Below are 23602 nucleotides of genomic sequence, written 5' to 3' on the forward strand. Positions count from 1 at the left end.
GATAGAATATATTCCCTTTACCATGTCAAGAAGGAAAGAAGGAAGGAAAGAAGGGACTAAGGAAAGAAGGGAGGAAGGATTTTAGGAAGGAAGGAAGAAAGGAGAAAGTAAAAGAAAATTCTTACTCCAACGACGTGTATTTAAGACATGAAAGACACGCAAATTCCCTCACTGGCACTGTCTAAAACCATGTCTCATTGTCTGCCTTTTTATCCATCCATACCACTGCTGGGTTTATACTCCAAAGAGATAATAAGGAAAAAGACTTTTACAAAAATATTTTTAGCCATGCTCTTTGTGTCGGCAAAAAATTGGAAAATAAAGGGATGCCCTTCATTTGGGAAATAGCTGAACAAATTGTGGTATCTGTTGGTGATGGAATACTATTGCACTATAAGGAATAATGAACTGGAGGAATTCTATGTGAACTGGAAAGACCTCCAGGAATGGATGCAGAGTGAAAGGAGCAGAACCAGAAGAACATTATACACTGAAACTGATACACTGTGACACAATCTAACATAATGGACTTCTCTACCAGCAGCAATGCAAGAATCCAGGACACTTCTGAGGGACTTATGAGAAAGAAAGCTATCCACATCCAGAGAAAGAACTGTGAGAGTAGAAACACAGAAGAAAAACAACTGCTTGATCACATGGGTCAGTGAGGACATGACTGGGGGTGTAAACTCTAAATGATTACCCTAATACAAATATTAATAATATGGAAATAGGTCTTGATCAATAACATATGTAAAACCTAGTGGAATTACTCACTGGCTATCAGGGGTGGGGTGGGAGGAAGGGAAAGAACATGAATCATGTAACCATGGAAAAATATTCTAAATTCCGGGTTAAGATGATGGCAGAGTAGAGGCAGGGCAACTTTCTCTCCTTACCAACGTACACTATAGAATACACCCAAAGGACAAGAAAACAAAATCCAGATGAAAGAAGGGACCCCACAATAGGTCCCAGTATGGAAGGTATGTGGGATTTGGGCACTTCCATGCTATAAGCGGGGGAAATAGCTCCCATCAAAATGCAAGCGGATCAACCCTCCCCCACCCCACCCAAAGTACCTAAGTCAGAGGCTGCACTCCAGAGTTAGAGCCAGAGGGGGCACAAAATCTAGCCCTTAGGCAGCTAGCTGGCACTACTAGTAGCTTGCCCCTGAGATCATCAAGACCTGAGATCCCAGGTGGCTGGAAAACTCAGACCTTGGACATGGAAGTGGGCTGAGAGAGGCAGCAGCAGTGCCCAGCACACTCAGACTCAGGGAAAAATCTCACGTGGAGGAGCAAGCATGGGACAAGTCCCAATCTCTGGACAGCTGGCTAGGAACACGGGGGCTAGACCCTGAAAACGGCTAGACCAGAGAGCCCAGGAGGCTGGAAAACTCAGACCTTTGACACGAGAGTGGGGCTGAGAGAGGCAGCAGCAGCACGCTCAAACTCAGGGGAAGATCTCAGGTGGAAGAGCAAGGGTGGGCCAAGTCCCAAGCTCTGGGCAGCTGGCTAGGAACATGGGGGCTCGACCCTGAAAACAGCTAGATCAGAGACCCCAGGAGGGTCCTCAGAGATGTCAAGAGACTCACAAAGTAGCCTCAGGTAAAAAACTGCTCCCTAACTTCATACAAAGAGAATCAGATTGCCTTACTCAGCCTTCTGGCAGATAAAACATAATGATGCCAATCAAGGCCAATCAAGAAATAAACAAGAAGATCAAGAACAAAGCTCAAACTCTTGATAACTTCTGCACAGAAAAAAACTCAGAAAACAGAGGAGGACAAACAATTAAAGACATCCAAACCTTCCCAAAAAAATGAAAATGGGTCACAAGATCTCGAAGAGTTCAAATCTGAGATTATGAGAAAAATGGAAGAGATTTGGCAAGAAAAATAACAGTTTAAAAGGCAAAATTTCACAATTGGAAAGTGAGGTTCAAAAATCAAATGAATTGATAAGCAAACTGAAGACCAGAAATTACCAGCTGGAAGCCTTGAAGAACCAGATAGACCAGATTGAAAAGGAAAACCAGTCTCTAAAGGCTAGAATTGGGCAATTAGAAGCCAATGATCTGACAGCAAGAGCAAATAAAGCAAAGTCAAAAGACTGATAAAGTAGAAGGAAACATGAAATACCTCACTGAGAAATTGACAGATTGAGAAAAACAGGTCTAGAAGAGACAATTTGAGAATCATTGGTCTTTCTGAAAAACCAGAAATTAATAGAAATTTGGACTCCATACTAAAAGAAATTATTCAGGAAAACAGCCCTGAAGTTCTACAAATAGAGGACAATATAGACATTGAAAGTATCCATAGATCACCCTCTACACTAGACCCTGAAATGACAACCCCCAGAAATATAATAGCCAAACTCAAGAGCTTCCAAGTAAAAGAAAAAATATTACAAGAAGCCAGAAAGAGAGAATTCAGATATCAAGGGGCACCAATCAGGATCACACAGGACCTGGCAGCCTCCACATTAAAAGACCACAAGGCTTGGAATATGATATTCAGAAAGGAAAGAGAACTGGGTCTCCAACCAAGGATCACCTACCCATCAAAAATGACTATATAGGGGGAAGCTGGGTAGCTCAGTGGATTGAGAGCCAGGCCTAGAGACAGGAGGTCCTAGGTTCAAATCCGGCCTCAGACACTTCCCAGCTGTGTGACCCTGGGCAAGTCACTTGACCCCCAATGCCTACCCTTACCAATCTTCCACCTATAAGTCAATACACAGAAGTTAAGGGTTTTTAAAAACAAATTAAAAAAATGACTATATACTTCCAGGGGAAAGTATGGACATTCAACAAGATAGAAGATTTCCAAGTATTTGCACAGAAAAGACCAGGACTAAATGGAAAGTTCAATATCCAACCACAAAAACGAACGGAAACATGAAAAGGTAAATAAGAAACAGAGGGGAAAGAAAGAAAATTCTTATTCTTAAATTTACCCCTTTAAGGGCCTTAATAAGATCAAATTATTTGTATTCCTATATGGAGAAATGTTGTGTGTAATTTTCAAAGACTGTATTCACTATTATAGTAATTAGAAGAATTATTCATAGGGAGAGGTTGGAACACTAAATGGTCTAAGATGAGATGGCGTGGGGAAAAAAGAGGTAGGGTAAATAATAGATGGCATCAAGAGAAACTTGAATGAATAAGAAAAATAGGATATTCTATACCACACAGAGAGCATGGAAAGGGGAAGGGATGAATACTATTATAAAAAGGAGAGGAAAAGAGCATTAAGAGGTAATATTTAAACTTTACTCTCAGCGGAATTAACTCTGAGAGGGAAGAGTAGTTATATCCACTGGGATATAGAATTCTCTCTAACCCTACTGAGAAAGTCAGAAGGGATCAATCAAGGCGGGCAGGGGAGGGGTGAGGTCAAAAAAGGGAGGGGAGGAGAGGAGGGAGGGAATTCATTAGGCCTTAAAAATAAAAAGGGGAATAATAAGGGAGGGGGTGGAAAGGGAAGTAAATCAAGGCAGGGGACAAGGGGGACTGATCTAAAACAAACCACTAGTTTAAAAGGAAATAGTGTAAGGAGGAGGGGTAGAACTAGGAGAGGATACCAAAATGTGAATGGGATGCACTCGCCTAAATAAAACTGAAGCAAATAGCAGAGTGGATTAGAAACCAAAAGCCTACCATATATTGTCTACAAGAAACACACATGAGGTGAGTGGGCATACACAGGTTTAAGGTCAAGGGCTGGAGCAAAATCTTTTGGACTTCAATTGAGAAAAAGAAGTCAGGATTAGCGATCATGATCTCTGACAGAGCCAAAGTAAAAATAGATTTGGTTAAAAGAGATAGGGAAGGTAATTACATCCTGATAAAAGGCAGTATAGACAATGAGGAAATAACAGTGCTCAAGGTGGATGCACCAAATGGTATAGCATCCAAATTCCTAAAGGAGAAACTGGCTGAGCTCAAGAAGGAAATAGATAGTAAAACCATAATAGTGGGAGATCTAAATATTCCTCTTTCAGATCTAGGTAAATTAAACCAAAAAATAAATAAGAAAGAGATAAGCGAGGTAAATGAAATCCTAGAAAAATTAGATTTAATAGATATGTGGAGAAAAATCAATAGAGACAAAAAGGAATATACCTTCTTTTCAGCTGCACATGGCACATTCACAAAGATTGACCATGTAATAGGGCATAGAAACATTGCAAACAAATGCAAAGAGCAGAAATAATACATGTAACCTCAGATCATAATGCAATAAAAATAATAATTAGTAAGTGCACATGGACAGGCAACTAAAAAACTAATTGGAAATTAAATAATATGATTCTCCAAAACCAGTTAAAGAAGAAATAATAGAAATAATAATTTCATTGAAGAGAATGACAATGATGAGACATCCTACCAAACTCTGTGGGATGCAGCTAAGGCAGTACTCAGGGGGAAATTTATATCCTTGAATGCATATATTAATAAATTAGAGAAGGCAAAGATGAATGAACTAAATGAATTAAAAAACTAGAAAGGGAACAAGTTAAAAATCCCCAGCTAAACACCAAATTGAAGATTGTAAAAATTAAAGGAGAAATCAATAAAATTGAAAGTAAAAGAATTATTAAATTAATAAATAAGACTAGAAGCTGGTACTTTGAAAAAACAGATAAAATAGACAAAGTACTGGTCAATCTAATTTAAAAAAAGGAAAGAAGAAAACCAAATCATCAGTATCAAAGATGAAAAGGGAGACCTCACCTCTAATGAAGAGGAAATCATGGCAATCATTAAAAACTATTTTGTGCAATTATATGGCAATAAACATAGCAATCTAGGTGAGATGGATGAATATTTAGAAAAATATAAATTGCCTAGATTAACAGTAGAAGAAATAGAATACTTAAATAATCCCATATCAGAAAAAGAAATTGAACAAGCCATCAAAGAACTCCCTAAGAAAAAAATCCCCAGGACCAGATGGTAGCTAGGAGAGCAATAAAAGACTGCCCTTCGATCCAGCCATAGCATTGCTGGGTTTGTACCCCAAAGAGATCATAGATAAACAGAATTGTACGAAAATATTTATAGCTGCACTTTTTGTGGTGGCAAAAAACTGGAAAACGAAGGGTTGCCATTCACTTGGGGAATGGCTAAACAAATTGTGGTATATGGTGGTGATGGAATACTACTGTGCTCAAAGGAATATTAAACTGGAGGAATTCCATGTGAACTGGAAAGACCTCCAGGAATTGATGCAGAGTGAAAGGAGCAGAGCCAGAAGAACATTGAATACAGAGACTGATACACTGTGGTAAAATCAAATGTAATGGACTTCTGTACTGGCAGCAGTGCAATGACCCAGGACAATTCTGAGGGATTTATGGAAAAGCACGCTACCCACATTCAGAGGAAGAACTGCAGGAGTGAAAACACAGAAGAAAAATAATCACTTGAACACATGGGTTGATGCGGGCATGGTTGGGGTGTAGACACTAAAGGACCATACCAATGTAACTATCAATAATATGTAAATAAGTCTTGATTGATCACACATGTTAAAACCAGTGAAAATGCGCTTTGGATATGGGGGAGGGGGCTAAAGAGGAGGTGAAGGGGAAAGTAAAAACAAGAATCATGTAACCATGGAAAATGTTTCTAAAAAAATAAAATATTAAAAAAGAAAAATAATATAAATCAATTAATTAAATAAAAGTTTTCAATTACAAAAATTTTTAAAAATGAAATCATGTCTCATTCTGGAATTTGATTCCATCATCCTTCTTTCAAGAAGTAGATAGAAGGGTACATTTTCAGGCTTCTAGAATTATTGTTTGCCATTGCTCTGATTAGAGTTCTGAGGGCTTTCAAAGTGGTTTCTCTTCATAATACTTATACGTATATTATGTATTTATAATTCATATTGATATATCATATATTTAGCCCAGCTCTCTGTCCCATTGAGATTGTTGTCTAGTATGTTGGCTAATTTTCCTAGTACTTCTCCCATTCTCCATGAGTTCTCAATTTTCACTGACAGTGACTCAGCAAATGTCATCTATCAATTCTTTTGCTACACAAGGTTGGAGATCATCCAGATAGAATGAATTTATCTTGGGCAACTAAGTGCTCCTTTACTATCTCTTTATTTTTATTGGGTATTAAGAAAGTCACTTTGGGTCAGTCATTTCCAGTTCAAAGTTCATTTTCTCTGGCAGAGAAATTAGAACACCCCCCTCCAAATAATATCTTTGCTACTTCCTAGTCTGTTAAAATCATCTTATTTACATTAAGCTTAACACCTATATCTTCTTTGATCTTTTCCCCCCTTAATATACATAAAACAAACAAACAAAAAACAAGTTTTTCTTTTCTAGTCCAAGCTTACTGTAGGGTCTCCTGATCCTCTTTCTATAGGACTATACTAAGTACTTAAAATTATTTTGTCACTTGTCTAGCCACACTTCCATTTACTGTGTATAGATAGACTGAAGTTTTCAATGTCAAATTATTCTAAAAAAAATCCAGGCTTTGCTGCTGACAATTATGTATGAAAGAGAAAGAAATTTGGGTTAGGTAAGTAGAAAGGAGTGAGCCCACCTCCTTAGCCTACTTTTTGTTCCAGCTTAAATTTGTTTGCAGCTAAGTCAGAAAAGGTCTTGGGGACACGTGAGATTGTTAGAAGCTCTAGTAATTTAGTTCCCTGAATTAAAAGACTTTGATCTTTTCCCAAAAGGTTAAAAAATGACTCACTGCGTCTTACCCTAGAAGAATTTTGCCCCATCTATTGTTAGCTGTTTGTGATAGCTATAACTTCAGCTGTCTGCCTGCCCTTATCAGATATAGTGTCTAGACACTGTACCCATCAGACTGAAGCTGAGATATTTCTTCTGGTTCATTTCACAGAATGCCCAGGGATGAATGCCCATCAAAGAGTAGATCCAGTAAATGTAACAATGTCATATGGCTAGGAGAAAAACCATGCTAAGTCAGGAGCAAGCCCATTGAGCTCACCAGAGCAATGTGCCTAGTGATGACAAGAGCACGATGTCAGTCCTGGAAGATATTAGGCAGAAGGCAGATCAGAGCCATGAACTGAGAGTTATTCTTTGGGCGATTGTATGTAGATATTTGAGACAACAGATTTTACTAAGGTTTCTTTCCTGGATTTTGACTCCTTTGAACTTCTAAGCATTATAAATGGTAATCTATATGGTAATCTTGTCTTGGAACCACTCCCTATGGTATATTGTTTAATGTATCCAAATTGGCAGTTATCTACTTTCTCCATCTTTTCAGATCCCTTTGGTGGCAGCTATGTAGGAAAATAGATAGAACATTAGACTTGGATTCAGGAAATTTGCAACCCTGGACAACTTTAATGTAACTTTTCTCATCCTCAGTTCCCTCATATGTAAAATAATGATAATAACATCTGTTTCAGAGGGATATTGTATTAAATGAGAAAATATCTATAAAGTGTTTTGAAATCCTTAAAGTGCCATAGAAATATTTTTATTGTGGTGGTTTGTTAGCTATTAGGCTGGCAAGATACCATCAAACGTATTCTTTTTCCAGCCTTCATTTACATATACTCCATTCTTGAAAAGGAGCCTGTCATTTAACATTTTTACTGAGTAATTTTTTGGTTGAATGAGCATAGGACTATATAAAATATAATATCTATAAAAATATACATACATGTACCCTACATTAACTTTACTTTTCAGAGTTTGGTAAGCTGAAAATACTAGCTTCCAGAAGCTTTAGATATCAAAAGTGTCTTGGGAGATTTTCTAATCTGGTTAACAAAAGAGCACATGACTTTCATTTGTAAGAAAAAAGGATTAGAGAAACCTATTAGTAGCTGAAGTGACAGAAGCCTTTGGGGAGTGGATCTATCTCTTTACTTTTGAGAAAGAGAAATCAGAGTACCAGAGACTCAGACTCCAGTTCATTTTCATTATCTAGAATTTAGCTTTATCTGACAAAGACAACACCCTATATAATTCTAATTCTAACTCTCTTGGTATACTATCCAGCTACCAAGTGCTACATTAATGACATTTCAAATTGGGAAGGTCATTCAATCACAGAATCTTTAGAGTACCTATTAATTAGTTGAATTTTTTAGCTCCAAAACGAATTGAAACTTTTAAAAAAATACTTGTACAGAAAAATAATATTTTTGGTTCATTCAAAATTATTATGATCCAGAAGTAAAATATTTTATAAAATTCTTATACATATATATAATATGTATATATATATCTTGTATATTACATAAACATACTATATATACATATATATGTATATGAAAACTTAGAACTACACTTAAACTTTTGGAACAACCCATTGTCTTCATATAAACACCAAACCAATAATTTTGTGTTTACTTGCTATTATGGCTTTACAATTGGTCACAGCATACTCTATATTGTTTTTTTTTTCTTTTTTTTTAATGCTTTAATTCTGTGTATTGGCTCATAGGTGGAGGAGTGGTAAGGGTGGGCAATTGGGGCCAAGTGACTTTCCCAGGGTCACACAGCTGGGAAGTGTCTGAGGCCGGATTTAAACCTAGGACCTCCCATCTCTAGGCCTGACTCTCAATTCACTGAGCTACCCAGCTGCCCCTTTTTTTTCTTTTTTAAAGAATTCTTTTAGAAACAATACTATATACTGGCTCCAAGCTAGGGTTAAATGACTTGTCCAGGATTACACAGCTAGGAAGTATCTGAGGTCATATCTGAACCCAGGACCTCCTATCTTTAGGTCTGGTTCTTTATCCAGTGATCCACCTAGCTGCCTCCCATAACTTATATAGGTTTTGACAAAGTTTAAAAAGAATTGACAAACTAATAAGAACCTTTAAATATCTACTGACATCATCAATTAACATTTTAAATATGTATGTGTTTGAGACTTTAAAAATGTATAGTAAGGTGTTATGTTGATCTTAACAGAGATGTTTGGGAAGCTGAAGAGATGGCCTGAAACAAGAAACCTGCAGGACTCACTCCTCCCACACACACAGGCTAGAGTGAGTAGGGAGGGGTAGGTACTCCTTACTCTCACCCCTCCCACCAAGCAATTGGAAATAAGTTGGAAATGGAGGCAGGACTGATGTCTTCTGGCAAGGCTCAGCAAGGCAAATCTCTAATGATGTTCACTTTCTCAATTTATATTCCCCACAGGTTTGACTGAGGGACAATAGGAGAAGCTAGATGTCTTGTTGTTATCAGGGACAGATGAATCTAACTTGTATGGGCTGGAAAGATGAAGGAAACTTAGCTGAAGTTGGATATAAGTATCCCCAGAATAATAAACAGGCGCTGCTCCCAAAAGATGAAGTTTTTATTGATAAAAGAGGAAGGGAAGGCAAGGAAGGGATTTCAAGGATTTGGATAAGATCTGGGAAGCCCTGAACTGTTAGGTAGAAACTGCCCCTCCACCCAATCCCCCCCCCCAGGAGGGAGTGGCAGACTTTTAGCTAGCTTGCCCTCAAGCCTGTTATTATTATAATTATCACTACTAATATCTAAAATAACTAAATAACAGTTGTGCTGTTGTTAGAAAGGTCTAGTTCAGCTAAACAAGCAAACCACTGAGCTGAACCAAGATGGTTCTTGCCCCAGATGGCCTCCAAAGCAATCTCAAAACTGGGAACAGCAAGCAGCGTGACCTGCTCACTTCAACCCCCAGGAATCAACTGTTTAACTGCTTTCAAACTGTTCCCTCACACAGAGTTCTCCAGGGGGGTCCCCTGGAATTCTGGATGAGGCTTGACCCTGTATCTTGCAGGAATTCCACCCTGCCATTTTCCATGTTACATAAGGGAATTATCAAACTAGTCTTACTTTAAGATTTGAAAGAGTAGAAGTAGAATTATTATAATGCACCTGGCATAGACAGAAGTGAATTTGAGTATAAATGTGGAAGCAGGGAAAATTGCATTTTTGAATCTATATAAAGAAGTTGGGAAGAGAAAACAGGCTCTGGGAAGAAAGAATAGTCTCTAAAACAGTTGTGTACAAAACGTAAGTAGAAACTGTTGAGGAACATTTAAATGTATGCCTTAAGTGCTAGCATAAAGAAAATACAAACTAAATTGTATCTATGACAAATTGTTAAGAGATACAGTGGATCATTTAAAAAGTAAATGGGGATTATTTAAATATGATTCAAATATGCACCAATAAACTATCTAGTAATTGTAAGGCATTTTTGAAAATATAAATAGCAACTTTTGATAAACAAATCCAAGATGATAATAGCAACTGATGAAAGGATTTGTATTTATGACTGAATATTTTCTTTGTACATTAGTAACAAAACACAGTTTTCTTTAGTGAAAAGTAATCACTAAATGATTACATTATGCAGCTTATTTTTAGTCCTAAGTATCAGTTCATATAACTTGGTAATTCATTTATCAAGTTCTATTTTGCATTAACCAAGTAGCTCTAAACTAATATGAAATGAAATGGAAAAAAGCATGTGTCTCTGACTTTGCTTTGAAAATCTCATATATTTCAGAGCTAGACTTAGATGAGTGTGACGGTAATTTTTTTTTAAATCTCAGAATGCTATTAAAGTGACTGAAAACTTGTGCTCCATCTAGTAAAATGGTGCATTATTATATGCACATACCTCTTAGTAGTTTCATTTTTTTTCCTGGAGTTAATTAGTTTATACTTCTAGATACTCTTGTGCTATCACCATATTCTCCTAATCCTGGATTAGAAGAGTCATAGTTTGTTTATGGCATTACATTTGGTTCCACTCAAATGGATACAATCATTATATTTTGAATTAAATACTTTGAACTAGTAAGTATTGCAACCTTGTAGTTTTCCTCAACTTTTCCTTTTCTCTCATTTCCAAGAAGTTGATACAGTTGATACATTTTCTCAATTCTTCCTCTTTAACATCCTTTATAGCTATATTCCTTTCTCCACTTACCTTGTCTATAACTAGTAGGGATCTTTTAAAGAGATAATATAGAATAGCAAACTATTACAATACATCATAATTGATTCCCTTCCTTTTGTTTTCACCCTCTGTAATTCACTCTGGAAACATGAAGATATAATTTTTAATCATCATTCTGACATTTTGCAATTCGTGTTCTCTCCCTCTCTCTCACTCATTTCTCTGCCAAAGAAGGTAGCTAATATGATATATGTGTACAAAAATGATCATACAATATATATTTCCATATTTATCATGCTGTGAAACAAGACATATTGTTTACTTCAGAGAAAAATTCATGAAGGAAATAAAGTGAAGAATGCTATGTTTTGATTTGCATTTGGACTCTGTCCCTTCTATGGTGGCTAGATATCCTTTTTTCATGAGTCCTCTGGAGTTGCCATGGATTCTTCTCCTCTTGATAATAATTAAGTCATTCACAGTTCAAGATCATACATCATTGTTACTGTGTCCAATGTTCTGGTTCTGTTCACTTCATTTTGTATCACTTCATGTATGTCTTTTCAGGTTTTTTATGATCATTTTGCTTGTCATTTTTTATAGCACATTACAATCACAAACCACAACTCATTCAGCCATTCCCCAATTGATGGATATTTCTTCAGTTTTCAGTTCTTTGCCACCACAAAAAAGAGTGGCTATAAATATTTTATTTAAGTAGGTTCTTTTGGGAGCAGCTAGATTGTACAGCGGATAGAGCACCAGATCTGGAGTCAGGAGAAACTGGTATCAAATTTGACTTCAGACACTTCCTAGCTGTGTGACTCTGGGCAAGTCACTTAAGTCTCCAATGACTTATTCCTTTGCCACTCTTTTGCTTAGAATTAGTACTAAACAGTAGATAAGGGTTGAAAACAAAACAAAACAAGTAGATCATTTTAGCCTATGTTTAAACTCTTTGGAATACAGACCTAGTAGTAGTATTGCTGGTTCAAAAGGTATACAAAATTTTATGGCATTTTGGGCATGGTTCCTGATTGCTCACCACAATGGTTTTATTAGTTCACAATATATTAGTGATATATACCAGCAATATATGTGTCTTAATTTTCCCTATTCCCTTCCATTATTTATCCTTTTTTCTTTTATCATGTTAGCTAGTTTAAGAGCTGTGACATGATATCTCAGAATTATTTTAATTTGCATTTCTCTAATTAATAATGATTTGGAACATTTTTATATGATTAAAGATAGTTTAAATTTCTTCATCTGGGAATTGCCTGTTCATATTCTTTGACCATTTGTCTATTGGGGAATGTTTTGTATTTTTATAAATTCGACACAGTTCTCTATAGATTTGAGAAATGAGGCCTTTGTCAAAGACACTTGCTATGATTTCCCCCAGTTTATTGCTTGTCTTTTAATCTTGATTGCATTGATTTTGTTTGTGCGGAATCTTTTTAATTTAATGTGATCAATATGATATGTTATACACATATTATCATGCAATATGTATTTCCACATTTATTATACTGTAAAAGAAGACATGCCATTTATCCTAGAAAAAAATCACTATGGAAATAAAGTGATGAGATAGAATGCTTCAATCTGCATTCAGACTCTATCAGTTCCTTCTGTGGTGATGAATAACCTTTTTTTTGTCACGCATTCTTTGGAGTTATATTAGATTCTTGCTTTGCTGATAACAGATAATTCATTCAAAGTTGATCAACATATATTATTACTGTTATTGTGTACAATGTTCTTCCAGTTCTGCTCACATCACTTTACATCACTTCTTTTAAATCTTTTCAGGTTTTTTAGCGATCATCTTGCTCCTCATTTCTTTTTTTTTATTTAATAAAATTTATTCACAAGTATCCCACACCCTCTCCCCTTTCCCATATCACTAAAGGCATCATTAGGGAAACAGATCTGTTCATACAAATGTCTTTCATGTTTCCACTGTTCACTTCATTCTCTTGAGGGTAACATTTACAATTTATTCTTCTCTGGGGCTATGTATAGTGTTCTCTTGGTTCTACTCATTTTTCTGGTTATCTGTTTATTATTTCTAATGACACAATAGCATTCCATTACATTCATATACCACAATTTATTCAAGCATTCCCCTGAAACAAATATCTGACCATGTCACCATCACATCCACTCAGAAATCTTAAAGGCTCCCTATTTTCTCTAAGATTAAATACAAAATCAGTGGCCTAGGATTTAATGCCTTCCACCATCCAGTTCCTTCATATTTTTGAGTCTTATTTCATATTAGTTCTCTTCATGAACTCTAAATTCTGGTCAGACTGGCTATTTATGATATATATTTCATCTTTTGCCCATGTGCCTTTGGACAAGTCATCCTCCTTCATAGGTGTAATGCATTCCTTTCTCTTAGCTGCCTCTTAGAGTCCCTAGCTTTCTTCAAAGCATTACTTGCTAACTTCTAAATATGACAGGTGCTTTTATTCATCCTTTTCCCATTCCAAAGATTGACAAATGGAAGTTAGAATAGGGAAACAATGAAAACAGGTAAAAGAATGTGAGCATCCACACTTCCAAATTCCTGAATTTCTTCTCCATTGCCCTTGCAAAGATTTTTAATTTGCCACTCTATGTTATTCTTTTCATGTTTCCAATGACTGTCAGTAGTTGGGGACAGATGTATAGTAGCTGGTGCAAAAGAAATGTAGATATGTAATAAAAATGTAGAAACTCTGGGGTAAATACAGGACAAATGTGTTCTAGGAGCAAGAGGGATGAGCATTGCCAGTCCATAGTTGTAGAAGATACCAGATTGATAGCTATTGTGGAACTTTACCAGTGAGGGATATTAGGGCAGGAGACTAATCTCAGAACTGTGTTCCTCTGCCTCCTTTCATTATTTCTATTTACAGAGATGATCTATAGTTTAGGGACTATTTTTTTGGGTTTTTTTGGGGGGGGATATATGCTTAAGGATGGTAACTTCTTTGCATTTTCACTATATGCTGGCTCTTAATCCTTTATTCTGTTTAAAAAACCGTAAGGCCACTGAAAAGTCTTGCAAATAAAACTGACTGAGAGCAAGAGATTCACCACACAATATATAGAGTGGGAAGGTGTAGTCTTAATGACAATTCTTGATTTGGCTTGGATGGTGAGGGAGAATCTTCTCTTGGGAAAAGAGAGAAACGTCTCAAATAAACTTAATCTGATGATTTAGAAATGATGGAAATCTTGCTTAATTTCTCTGCTGTATTTTAACCAACTGGCTTTTTCCTTTTTAATCATGGATGCAAACATGGTATTTAAGTACTATTTGGAAATTTGCTAGATAGTCTACATATCCTTTGGGCCACATGTTGGCAAGCATGTAACTATTGTGGATATTATTGATCATAAAGGGCTTTTGTTTTATGATCCACATAATGGTGTGAGGAGGTTGCCTATTCCATTGAAATGTTTGTGATTCATAGACTTTTTCTCACAAAGCACTCATCAGAAGTATGAAGGCTGAGTAGGAGAAACAAAAAGATCAATATAAAACTGAAAACTACAAGATGAATCAAGAATATTGAAGCTAGGGAAAGGAAAGCAAAATGACAGATTTTAGATGTTATTAAGTCATGAAGACCAAGAAAATGAGAAATAGAATTATTAATCACCAAGTGAAAGAGTTCAGGAGGCATCTAGCCAAATGGGATTTCCAAGAATGAAGTTGTTCAGAACACAGCACCTATCCTAAAGGTCCTCACTGTGAAGATCTCTCTAAAAAGGCTGAGGACCAAAATGCAGACACAGGTCAGAAAGGTCAGAAACTCCAAGGCCAAAAGGCACTGGTCAAGAAGAGTTCAGTTCAGAAAGCACCAGCTTTTAAGGTTCTAACCCAGAAAACAGTGGTTCTGAAGGTCCCAAAGACAAAAACTAAAAAAGGCTACCAGATATCAAATAAATATTATCTTTGTTATACACATAAAAAGAGAACTAATCATGCTATTTCCATAATTCTATATTTTAGAGCAATATTACATTTATTTTCCCTTTTGTCAAAATTTGAATCCAGCCAGCAAGGGTCACTTGATGATTGTACTCATAATAATAGGAGTCTAATATAGAATCAGTGAGGCCAAATGGTCCTAATTCCCATAAATTATATAGGCAAAACATTTAATTTGTATTTTTCCACCTTGAACTCTATACCAAGCAGACAAAGCTTGCAGGATTTGACTGGATGACATCTTGATTTGTTGGAGAGTCCTTAAGTCACTTGCCTTCTGTTGCCTTAATGTTAGACTCTTGCACCAGTTTGTTACTCAAAAAAGAAAATTTCCCTTCCCTCCTTTCACTTCAGCCTAATATCTAGACAAGATCTTGAGAACTTTTCCACCCCATCTGAGTTTGATTGTGAGTGCACCCTTCTATATCTGGCACTGATCACCAGTTCATAAAGTAGATAATTTTGCCAACTAAACACCAACTTTGAGCATGTTTTCTCACCAATGTATCTCCTTTTCCCTCAGGCTAAAGTAAGTTTCTTGCATGTAGGGATAAGACTCTGTACATATAGCATTTGTATGTGTATTTGTTTCAGTGTTTATGCCTTTTTGCCTGGTTGCTATGCCAAATAATAAGACTCATGATTGTATCACCTTTCTGGGTATCAATTTTCAAGAAAATCTTGAACCCAGGTATTTGCTTTACCCTGAACTTTGAGGCCAAATAAAGCAGCAACTAAATGAGGAGGGAGATTATGGGACTATCAGAAAAAATGCTGTTTTGTGTGATTTACACTGCCTCCTTCAAATTTTAGTCTTTTGTGGAAGGCATTTAAATTTGCTGACCTTTCTTCTTGACTCAAATTTATTGTTATCGTTATTTACCATACCAACTCCTGAGAAAGCCACACAGAAAAATTCTGTATCTACATCCCTTGAGGCTATGGTTAGGTGGGTGTCGTTTGAGGAAGATGTGATTATAGAGCAGTAGTTCTCAAAAGTAGGGTCTGGAGACCCTTGCCAGTCCCTGAGATATTTTATGGCAATTGTGATGTCAGATCTTTTTTCATTAAATTCTAAAACATTTCCATTTATAACATAGTAAATGTTGATAAATATAATTCATATAAACAAAAGCACTTTGAAGGACCCTCAATAATTTTCAAGACTAAGTCCTGAGACAAAAATTTTTGAGGAAAACTTTATTCTAAAGGATACATATTAGGCATTCTCCTCAGACTAGTTATTTTTACAACCAATAAAATATAATAAGGATGCCCTGTTACTTCTGTGATGGGGCATATACTCAAATAATTGGTGAATTTGAGAGTTGGTCAGTGACCACCAATTGAAAGCCATATATGAAAATAATCTCTAATAAAACATATCCAGTAAGTGGTTGTTCAGTCTCTGCCTGAGGAAGTGTGGGAAAGGAGAACCCTCTACCTCCTAAGTACTAGCCCATTCCATAAAAAAAACAAACAAACAAAAAACCCCCAACAACAATAACAACAACAAATCAAAACTAACAAACAAACCCTTACTTTTTGCCTTAGAATCAGTACTATACCCAGACTTGCCCAGGGTCACACAGTTAGGAAGTGTATGAGGTCAAATTTGAACCTAAGAACTCTTGACTTGAGGTCAGGCTCTCGATCCAGTGAACCACCTAGCTGCCCTCCCATTCCACTTTTTAATATTTTTTCCCTTTCCACTTTTAAAGAGATCAAATTGAGAAAATATTTTCCCCTGATATTAAATGTAAATTTGCATTTTTACAGCTTCTACCCATTGCTTCTGGTTTCACTCTGTGCCAAATAAAACAAACCTCATCTCTCCTTCACATGACAATCTGTTAAATGCTTGAAATCAACTATCTGAAGACCTACTGAGTCTTCTCATTCACATTCCCAGTTTCTTCAGCTGATCCTCAATTAACATGGACTCAAGGACCTTCTTCATCCTAATTGCCCTCCTACGGATATTCTCTAGCTTACAAATATTCTTCTAAAGTAGTGGTTCCCAAACTTTTTTGGCCTAGAGCCCCCTTTCCAGAAAAAATATTACTTAGCCCCCTGGAAAATAATTTTTAAAAAAATTTAATAGCAATTAATAGAAAAGATAAATGCACCTGTGGCCATCACTGCGGCCCTGGATCACTGCAGCACCCACCAGGGGGCGGTAGCACCCACTTTGGGAATCACTGTTCTAAACCATGGAATCCAGAATGGTTCACAACATTTCAGAGAGACCAATTATAAATTCATGGAAGAAATAACATTTTTTTCATTAGAGAACAGAAGGCTAGTCTTTCCTGATATTAGAAATGAGTGCACTCAAATTAAGCATTTTAAAATGAGTATGGTACTTTTATATGTATGGCTATAAGATATGCATGGATGTGATGGACATAAACATAATCAATTAGGTAACTGGGCTAACATTGTCTTTGAAACAAGAAAGATTGTTATATTTTATCCGAATTTCATATTTCTCCCCCTAACTTTAACAGAGGTAGTACCCATGCACATTTACATATGTAAAAAGGTCTCCGGGTTCTCTCCTGTTTGCAGCACCTATGGTATCTTTACACATTATTTTAGTTATGTTTTCTTCAGAAAGGCATTAATTAGAATGATTATAAATTATTCATTCTAACTACTAAACTTTCAAGAAATAACTGTTAAACCATAGAGATACCCACTACAGTTCTATAATTTGATTCATGCAAATCTGTCAGGAGTAAAATCAACCACAATTTAATTTCAAATCTTCCCAACCAGCAGCTGTACAATTTATGCACTGCTTTTCTATTTTTACTACTGGATAATGACAATGATGAATGCCTTTACAAGGAAATACATATTCATCAAAAAGGCTCCATTCAAGACTATACCCCCTCCCCAAAGCCTATGAATGTGCAAGACCCATTTTCCTGTGGTTGGAGATTTATTTGGGAATAAGATGGAATTGTGCCCACAACTGCATCTCATGACAATTTAATAATTCAACTAAATTAAACCTGCAACACCACTTAGTTGTAACCACAGTAATCAATATCATTAAAGCTGGTGTCAGCTATAATAATTTTAGATGCATCAGGATGAACAAATGATTAGCTATAGATAGAGTTCACATCCCATCAACATATGTATACTAGGTCAAGAGATATTAATAGGAAGCTACTCCGTAGCAGACTAACTACTTGCTGGGTCACTGCTCTCCTGACCTGTTTGTCCATGAAGAGAACAAGGAGGACTTGAGTCTTGGCTCATTAGCAATGATTTAAATGGTTTATGACAATTTTGAATTTACAAACTGTTCTGTCATGAGCAATTACTTAAAATGAAGAATGATAGGAATGCTGGCATGTCTTTATAAACTGATCGAGGCCATTTGTTCACAGCACCAAAATATACTGAAATCATGTAATCTGTACTACAAAAAAGAGCTTAAAATGGCCTGCTACTGAAATGGATGGGATTTTTTTAAAAGAAATCTCCAAATCTCATTTTCTCTTAGTGTATCATTTTATAGCTTATTTGACTTAATAAGATATAAAGCTGAAGTCACCAACACACAGTTACTAAATTTACCAAAAGAAACAAATAAATTTTTTCTATTTGTCTCTTTAGATTTTGGAATGAATTTCTCAGATATTATTGATTATATAAAATGCTAAATGGATGATGGTGATAGCAACTTATCATCTGCCCATTTTCTTGTGTCATTTAATTTTGAAAGATATCAGGATATGGTTATACTAATAATATTTCATTTCGAGTATAAAACACAACTTCAAAATTTTTTCCTGAGGCGTACATTATTATATTAAGCGTCTTGATTGTCAATACAGTTATCTCTAGACATTACCTTTTCAATTTTCAGAGCTTAATGCTTAACCATATTCTACCTCAGGTTAGAATTCAACATTTTTCTCTGCAGCATCTTAAAAGAAAGCATGCAAAGCTGTATCAAAGAGAAGGCAAAGTAGGGCTTTTTACCCCAGTACCAAAATTTAGAGGAGTTCGTTTTCTTCCTACCTAAGCTGGTGGTCACAAACAATTTAGCTACAGACTTTGACATAGATATAAACATTATCTAACCTTTCCAGTATGTCCATTAAGTCCAGTATATCTGCTCATCATCATATTGTCTAAATATATCTTGAAGTAGATATGTAAAAACAACATTTCATGGAAATCTGCATATCTAAATTCATAAAAGATAACATTTAGCTTCAATAACATTGGCTATTTTTTAAAATACAAAGATGGAACCTTGAAAATAGTATTTAGATATGAGAGGATGACTGATGCAACAACTGTAGCTTAATATGCCCTGCCTAGTCCTGTAGAAAATTCTGTGCCCTGGTAGGAACAGAAGTTTTTGTGGTGAAGCTGTCTGATCTCTAGATGCACAGCTTCTTGAGAAGAGCTTCCAAATCTAGATACTGACTTCTTTTTGTATGAGTAAGATCAGGTTGCAAACTTGGTATCCACTATAAATTTATGCTATTAAAACCTCTACTCTTTCCAGTAATTTACATTTCATATGTAAAACATCCAGACCACCAAGGGCACTAAATTTCCAGTTTCTCAATCTATTTGTCTAATATCTACAAGGATTCATTTTTTTTTTGGTCCCTACTTCTCCTATGAAGATTTTCTTATTCTGTTTTATCTACTCCTTTGTTGAGCAGCATATTAAAAATTGTCCATTTATTAAATAAAATTTTACATAAAACTTCTGAGATAAAATCTCAGTAGGTGTATAGTCACTTCTACTTTGAGGCTTAGTATCTGAAGATCAGATACCAAAGTTGAAAACTCACCTTATTAGACAGATATTTGCAAATGAACTTGTCCCACTATTTAGATAGACAATTAAGGAGTATTTCCCCTTAGCTCTTGATAAAGCCTACATCAGTATAGGTTCCCTTTAAAGACTAAAAAAACAAAAACAACTTTCTTTTAAATCTTTTACTTCTTTAAATTGTTTTCTTCTAAATGTAATGGCCAATTTTAACAAGATGAGGTTATCATTGCAATAAAGAAGTAATGCAAAGGATATAGATAACAAGGGTTGGGAGCTAAGAAGACTTGGGACACAAACTGAGTGACTAATTCTGCCAGGTTTTTTCCATTCTGTATTACCAACAACACCTTCCTTGCTTCTTTGACTAGCAACAGCCACTACATCTGATAATTTCCTTTCCAAGTTTCTAATTACTGTTTTGTACACTATTAGCTAATATGATTGAAAAGAAGATAGAAAAAATAATTAGCAATTAAAATGAATGAGATAAAATCATAGAAAAGAAGTAAAAAGAATTATCATAATCTATACTGGACCTAAAGTCAGAAAAATCTGAGTTCAAATCCCACCTCAGATAATTACTACCTCTGTGACCCTGAGCTGAACAAGTCATTTAACCCACTTTGACTCAGTTTTCTCACTTGAAAAATGAATTAGAGAAGGAAATGGAAAACCATTCCAGTATTTTTACCAAGAAAGCCACAAAAGAGGTCACCAAGTGTCAGACACAACTGAGATGACTAACACGAACTATATACAAATTTATACCAGCAAAAAAATTCAAAATTAAAAGAAATGAGTATCTACAATAAAAAGAAGAAAAAATTGATAGGATATGAAATAGGGATTTTTATGAAGTTTCCGAAAAAAAATCAAGCTAGATATAGAGATTGTGAAATGGGGTAGGGAATTCTTCTATAGATGGATTTACAGGTGAATAGTCCATATATATCTAATGAAAAGAATTCTCTAAAACTAAGAAAGAAACTAGCCTAACCCATCTGGCATGTATTTCATTAGTATCTTAGGGCCAAGTGAATCAATTATCACAATTTCCAACTTTGGAAGCAGCCAGTTTGAGAGATTTGACAATTACGGAGTGTTAGTTAACTAAGGATTTAAGGACTCTGTGTGTGTGTGTGTGTGTGTGTGTGTGTGTGTGTGTGTGTGTGTGTGTGTGTGTTTGTGTTAGGTGTATTCAAATGTTGGAGTCTCTGGGGAAAAGAATATCCATCTGCCAAGATAGCTAACACCAATCTCAATTGGTTCCTCTCAAGGAAGTTTCACATAAAGTAGAACAGGAAGAATGAAGGTAAATGGGTCCTTGAGGTAAAATTTTAAAATGCTCTCAGCTCCCCAGGTAAGTTTCTTTTTAGCCCAGCCTTGCCCAATTCTCTTCCTCTGTATGGTCTCCTGATCTCAATTCAGGTTTCTTAATATTCATCCTATATCTGATTCTCCCTCTTGCCCCAGGCATCTGAATTCCCACTTATGGCTCAGAAATTGAAATGCTTAGATAGTGGAAATCAAGATCTAGAACAATATGTTTTATTTATTTGTAAACTAGAAAAATCACATTCTGTATAGCATATGATATGTTTAATCAACTTTTCTTTAATTCATTTCAAAAATAAATTATTCATTTTTTCTACAAACTTTTAAAATCATTTCAGTTATGTCCCAATCTTTATGATTTCGCATTTGGGGTTTTCTTGGCAAAGATACTGGAGTAGTTTGATAATTTATTCTATAGCTCATTTTACAGATGAGGAAACCAAGGCAGACAAAGTAAAGTTACTTGCCTAAGGTCAGACAGCTAGTAATTGTCTGGATTTCTTGCCTTACAAGCTTTGTATATTCTAGGAGCATATTTTCCTATATCTGTCCTTGATTTGTAGAGTGGTTATGAAATGATTGTCCACTAGCAGCATATCTGTATATCCCTCCACACATGAACACATATAAGTAAATTTCACAATTTCATAGATTTCCTAGAGGAACCTCAGATCTCATCCTATCCAAAACTTTCATTTTAAAGATGGAGAAAATGGACATGTTGAGGTTAAGTGACTTGTCTAAGGTGACATAGATAGTTCATGGCAGGACCTAGACTGGAACTCTAATTCCATGACTCCAAACCAGGTGTTCTTTTCCAATAAACCACAGTGTCACAAGGCAGAAACAACAGATTCACAAATATTTTCACGGAAATATTTTTTATCTTACCTTCAGACATTCCTCTTGCTTGAAGAGGTCTTCAAAGTCTTTTGCACAGAGGTCGGGAGTATTAAGAAGAAGTTCTGCTTCAGATATGTTTTGTGTGACCCGATGAATCTCAGCGAGATAAGTAGAAGGCACATATAAGGTTTCCAAAGGCAAACCTTCAGTCATCACCATCGTTGTTTCTTCACGAACAGTTTGCTGGTATAGATATACAATAGAATGTTCTTTTAGCTTCCTAATAATTTGAAAAATTTCTAGTGATTTGTTATAAATTTCATCTGTCTAAAAACAGATGAAAACTGATTACAGATACATAATGGCAATTAAAGAAGTTTAAATTAAAATAAAGAAGACATTTCCAAACTCTGTTTTGGGAATTAGTAACCTAGAAAACATACGTTAAACCTGGTCTATGATGTATTGAAAAGCAGCAATAGTGCAAGTGAGAGACATAGCAGAGTTCTTTCTGGGGAGATGAAGGTGGGTTGTGTTTAAAACTCTCCTGTCCTATTGGCATTCTTTAACGGTTATCCACCTTTCCACCCAATCCTCTATACTATGAGGCAGCTAAGTACAGTGAATGGAGTGTCAAGACTAGAATCAGGAATATCTGAGTTCAAATCTAGTCCTAGACCAATACTAGTAGTCATATTAACCTGCAAAAATCATTTAACCTCTGTCTGACTCCATTTCCCCAACTGTAAAATGGAGGTGATAAAATGACTGCCTCCCAAAGTTTTTTGTGAACATTAAATGAATTACATAGAAAGGGCACAATGCCTGGCACAATGTCTGGCACAATTGTAGATACTGATTATGTGCTCATTCCCTTTCTCATCCCCTGTCTTACAATTAAGTCTTGCTAAACAGTCATTAGATAAGGGCGTGGCAATTTGATTCCTCTGGATGGAATTTACATTTTGATAGTCTAGTCAACTATTTTTAATGTTAACTATAGTAGATCACACACCCCCTTTTTGCCAATAACTCTTTCCTGCTCTGGATTTCTAAGAGTGTTCATAGCCTAAATCTCCAAGGAGAATTGTCCTGGGACATCTCAGATTATACTTCTTGTCTCCTCACTACCTTCCCTTTTGTTCCTCCATGACCTTGTAAAGAGCAAACAAATTTGACTGGCTGTCATAGAAGGATGGGGATGATCTTTCTGTAGTGCTAACACACTAGGATATCAGGACTATCCTAGAATTATTCTAGCTATAACTTTAGATTGAAGATTGATTGTGGTCGAGACCTATGTACTTTTAGCCAACACCATTTCTGGGTCTATGACTAAGTGGCTATTTGGAGAAGAATGTCGGGTTAGTTAAAAGCTAGCGTTATAATAGTTTTGCAGAAATTCTCCTGCTAAACCTATATACACAATTCTACAGCACTTTATTCAAAAGAAAAAAAGACCATTCCCCACAAATGCTGTGAAATGAATAAAATCAAATCATTTAGTTATATGTTCATGAAACAAATCTTCCACAACTTAATGTGATGTTAAGTTTTCTAATAAATACTATATAGTACATAGCTGTTTCCTTTACCTTCTCCTCCCCTTCAGGATTCTGGTATGGCATAAACCTTGAGAATTTCAATTTTAGAATCCCCATATACTTGTAATAGAACTACTTCATAAAAGGTAACCAAAA

The 23602-nt window shown here is 35.7% G+C and overlaps 1 protein-coding gene across 2 annotated transcripts in view; it reads right to left on the reverse strand.

Moving 5' to 3' along the window:
• DMD (dystrophin) overlaps window positions 1-23602 on the reverse strand; it is a 1921557-nt gene that overhangs the window by 1349185 nt on the left and 548770 nt on the right. For both annotated transcript variants that reach the window (XM_044670154.1, XM_044670155.1), the window contains exon 40: window positions 21951-22145. In XM_044670154.1, the coding sequence (XP_044526089.1) occupies window positions 21951-22145 (195 nt within the window). The remainder of the gene's footprint in view (window positions 1-21950; window positions 22146-23602) is intronic.

The sequence above is a fragment of the Gracilinanus agilis genome, chromosome 3, assembly GCF_016433145.1.
Source record: "Gracilinanus agilis isolate LMUSP501 chromosome 3, AgileGrace, whole genome shotgun sequence".
NCBI lineage: Eukaryota > Metazoa > Chordata > Mammalia > Didelphimorphia > Didelphidae > Gracilinanus > Gracilinanus agilis.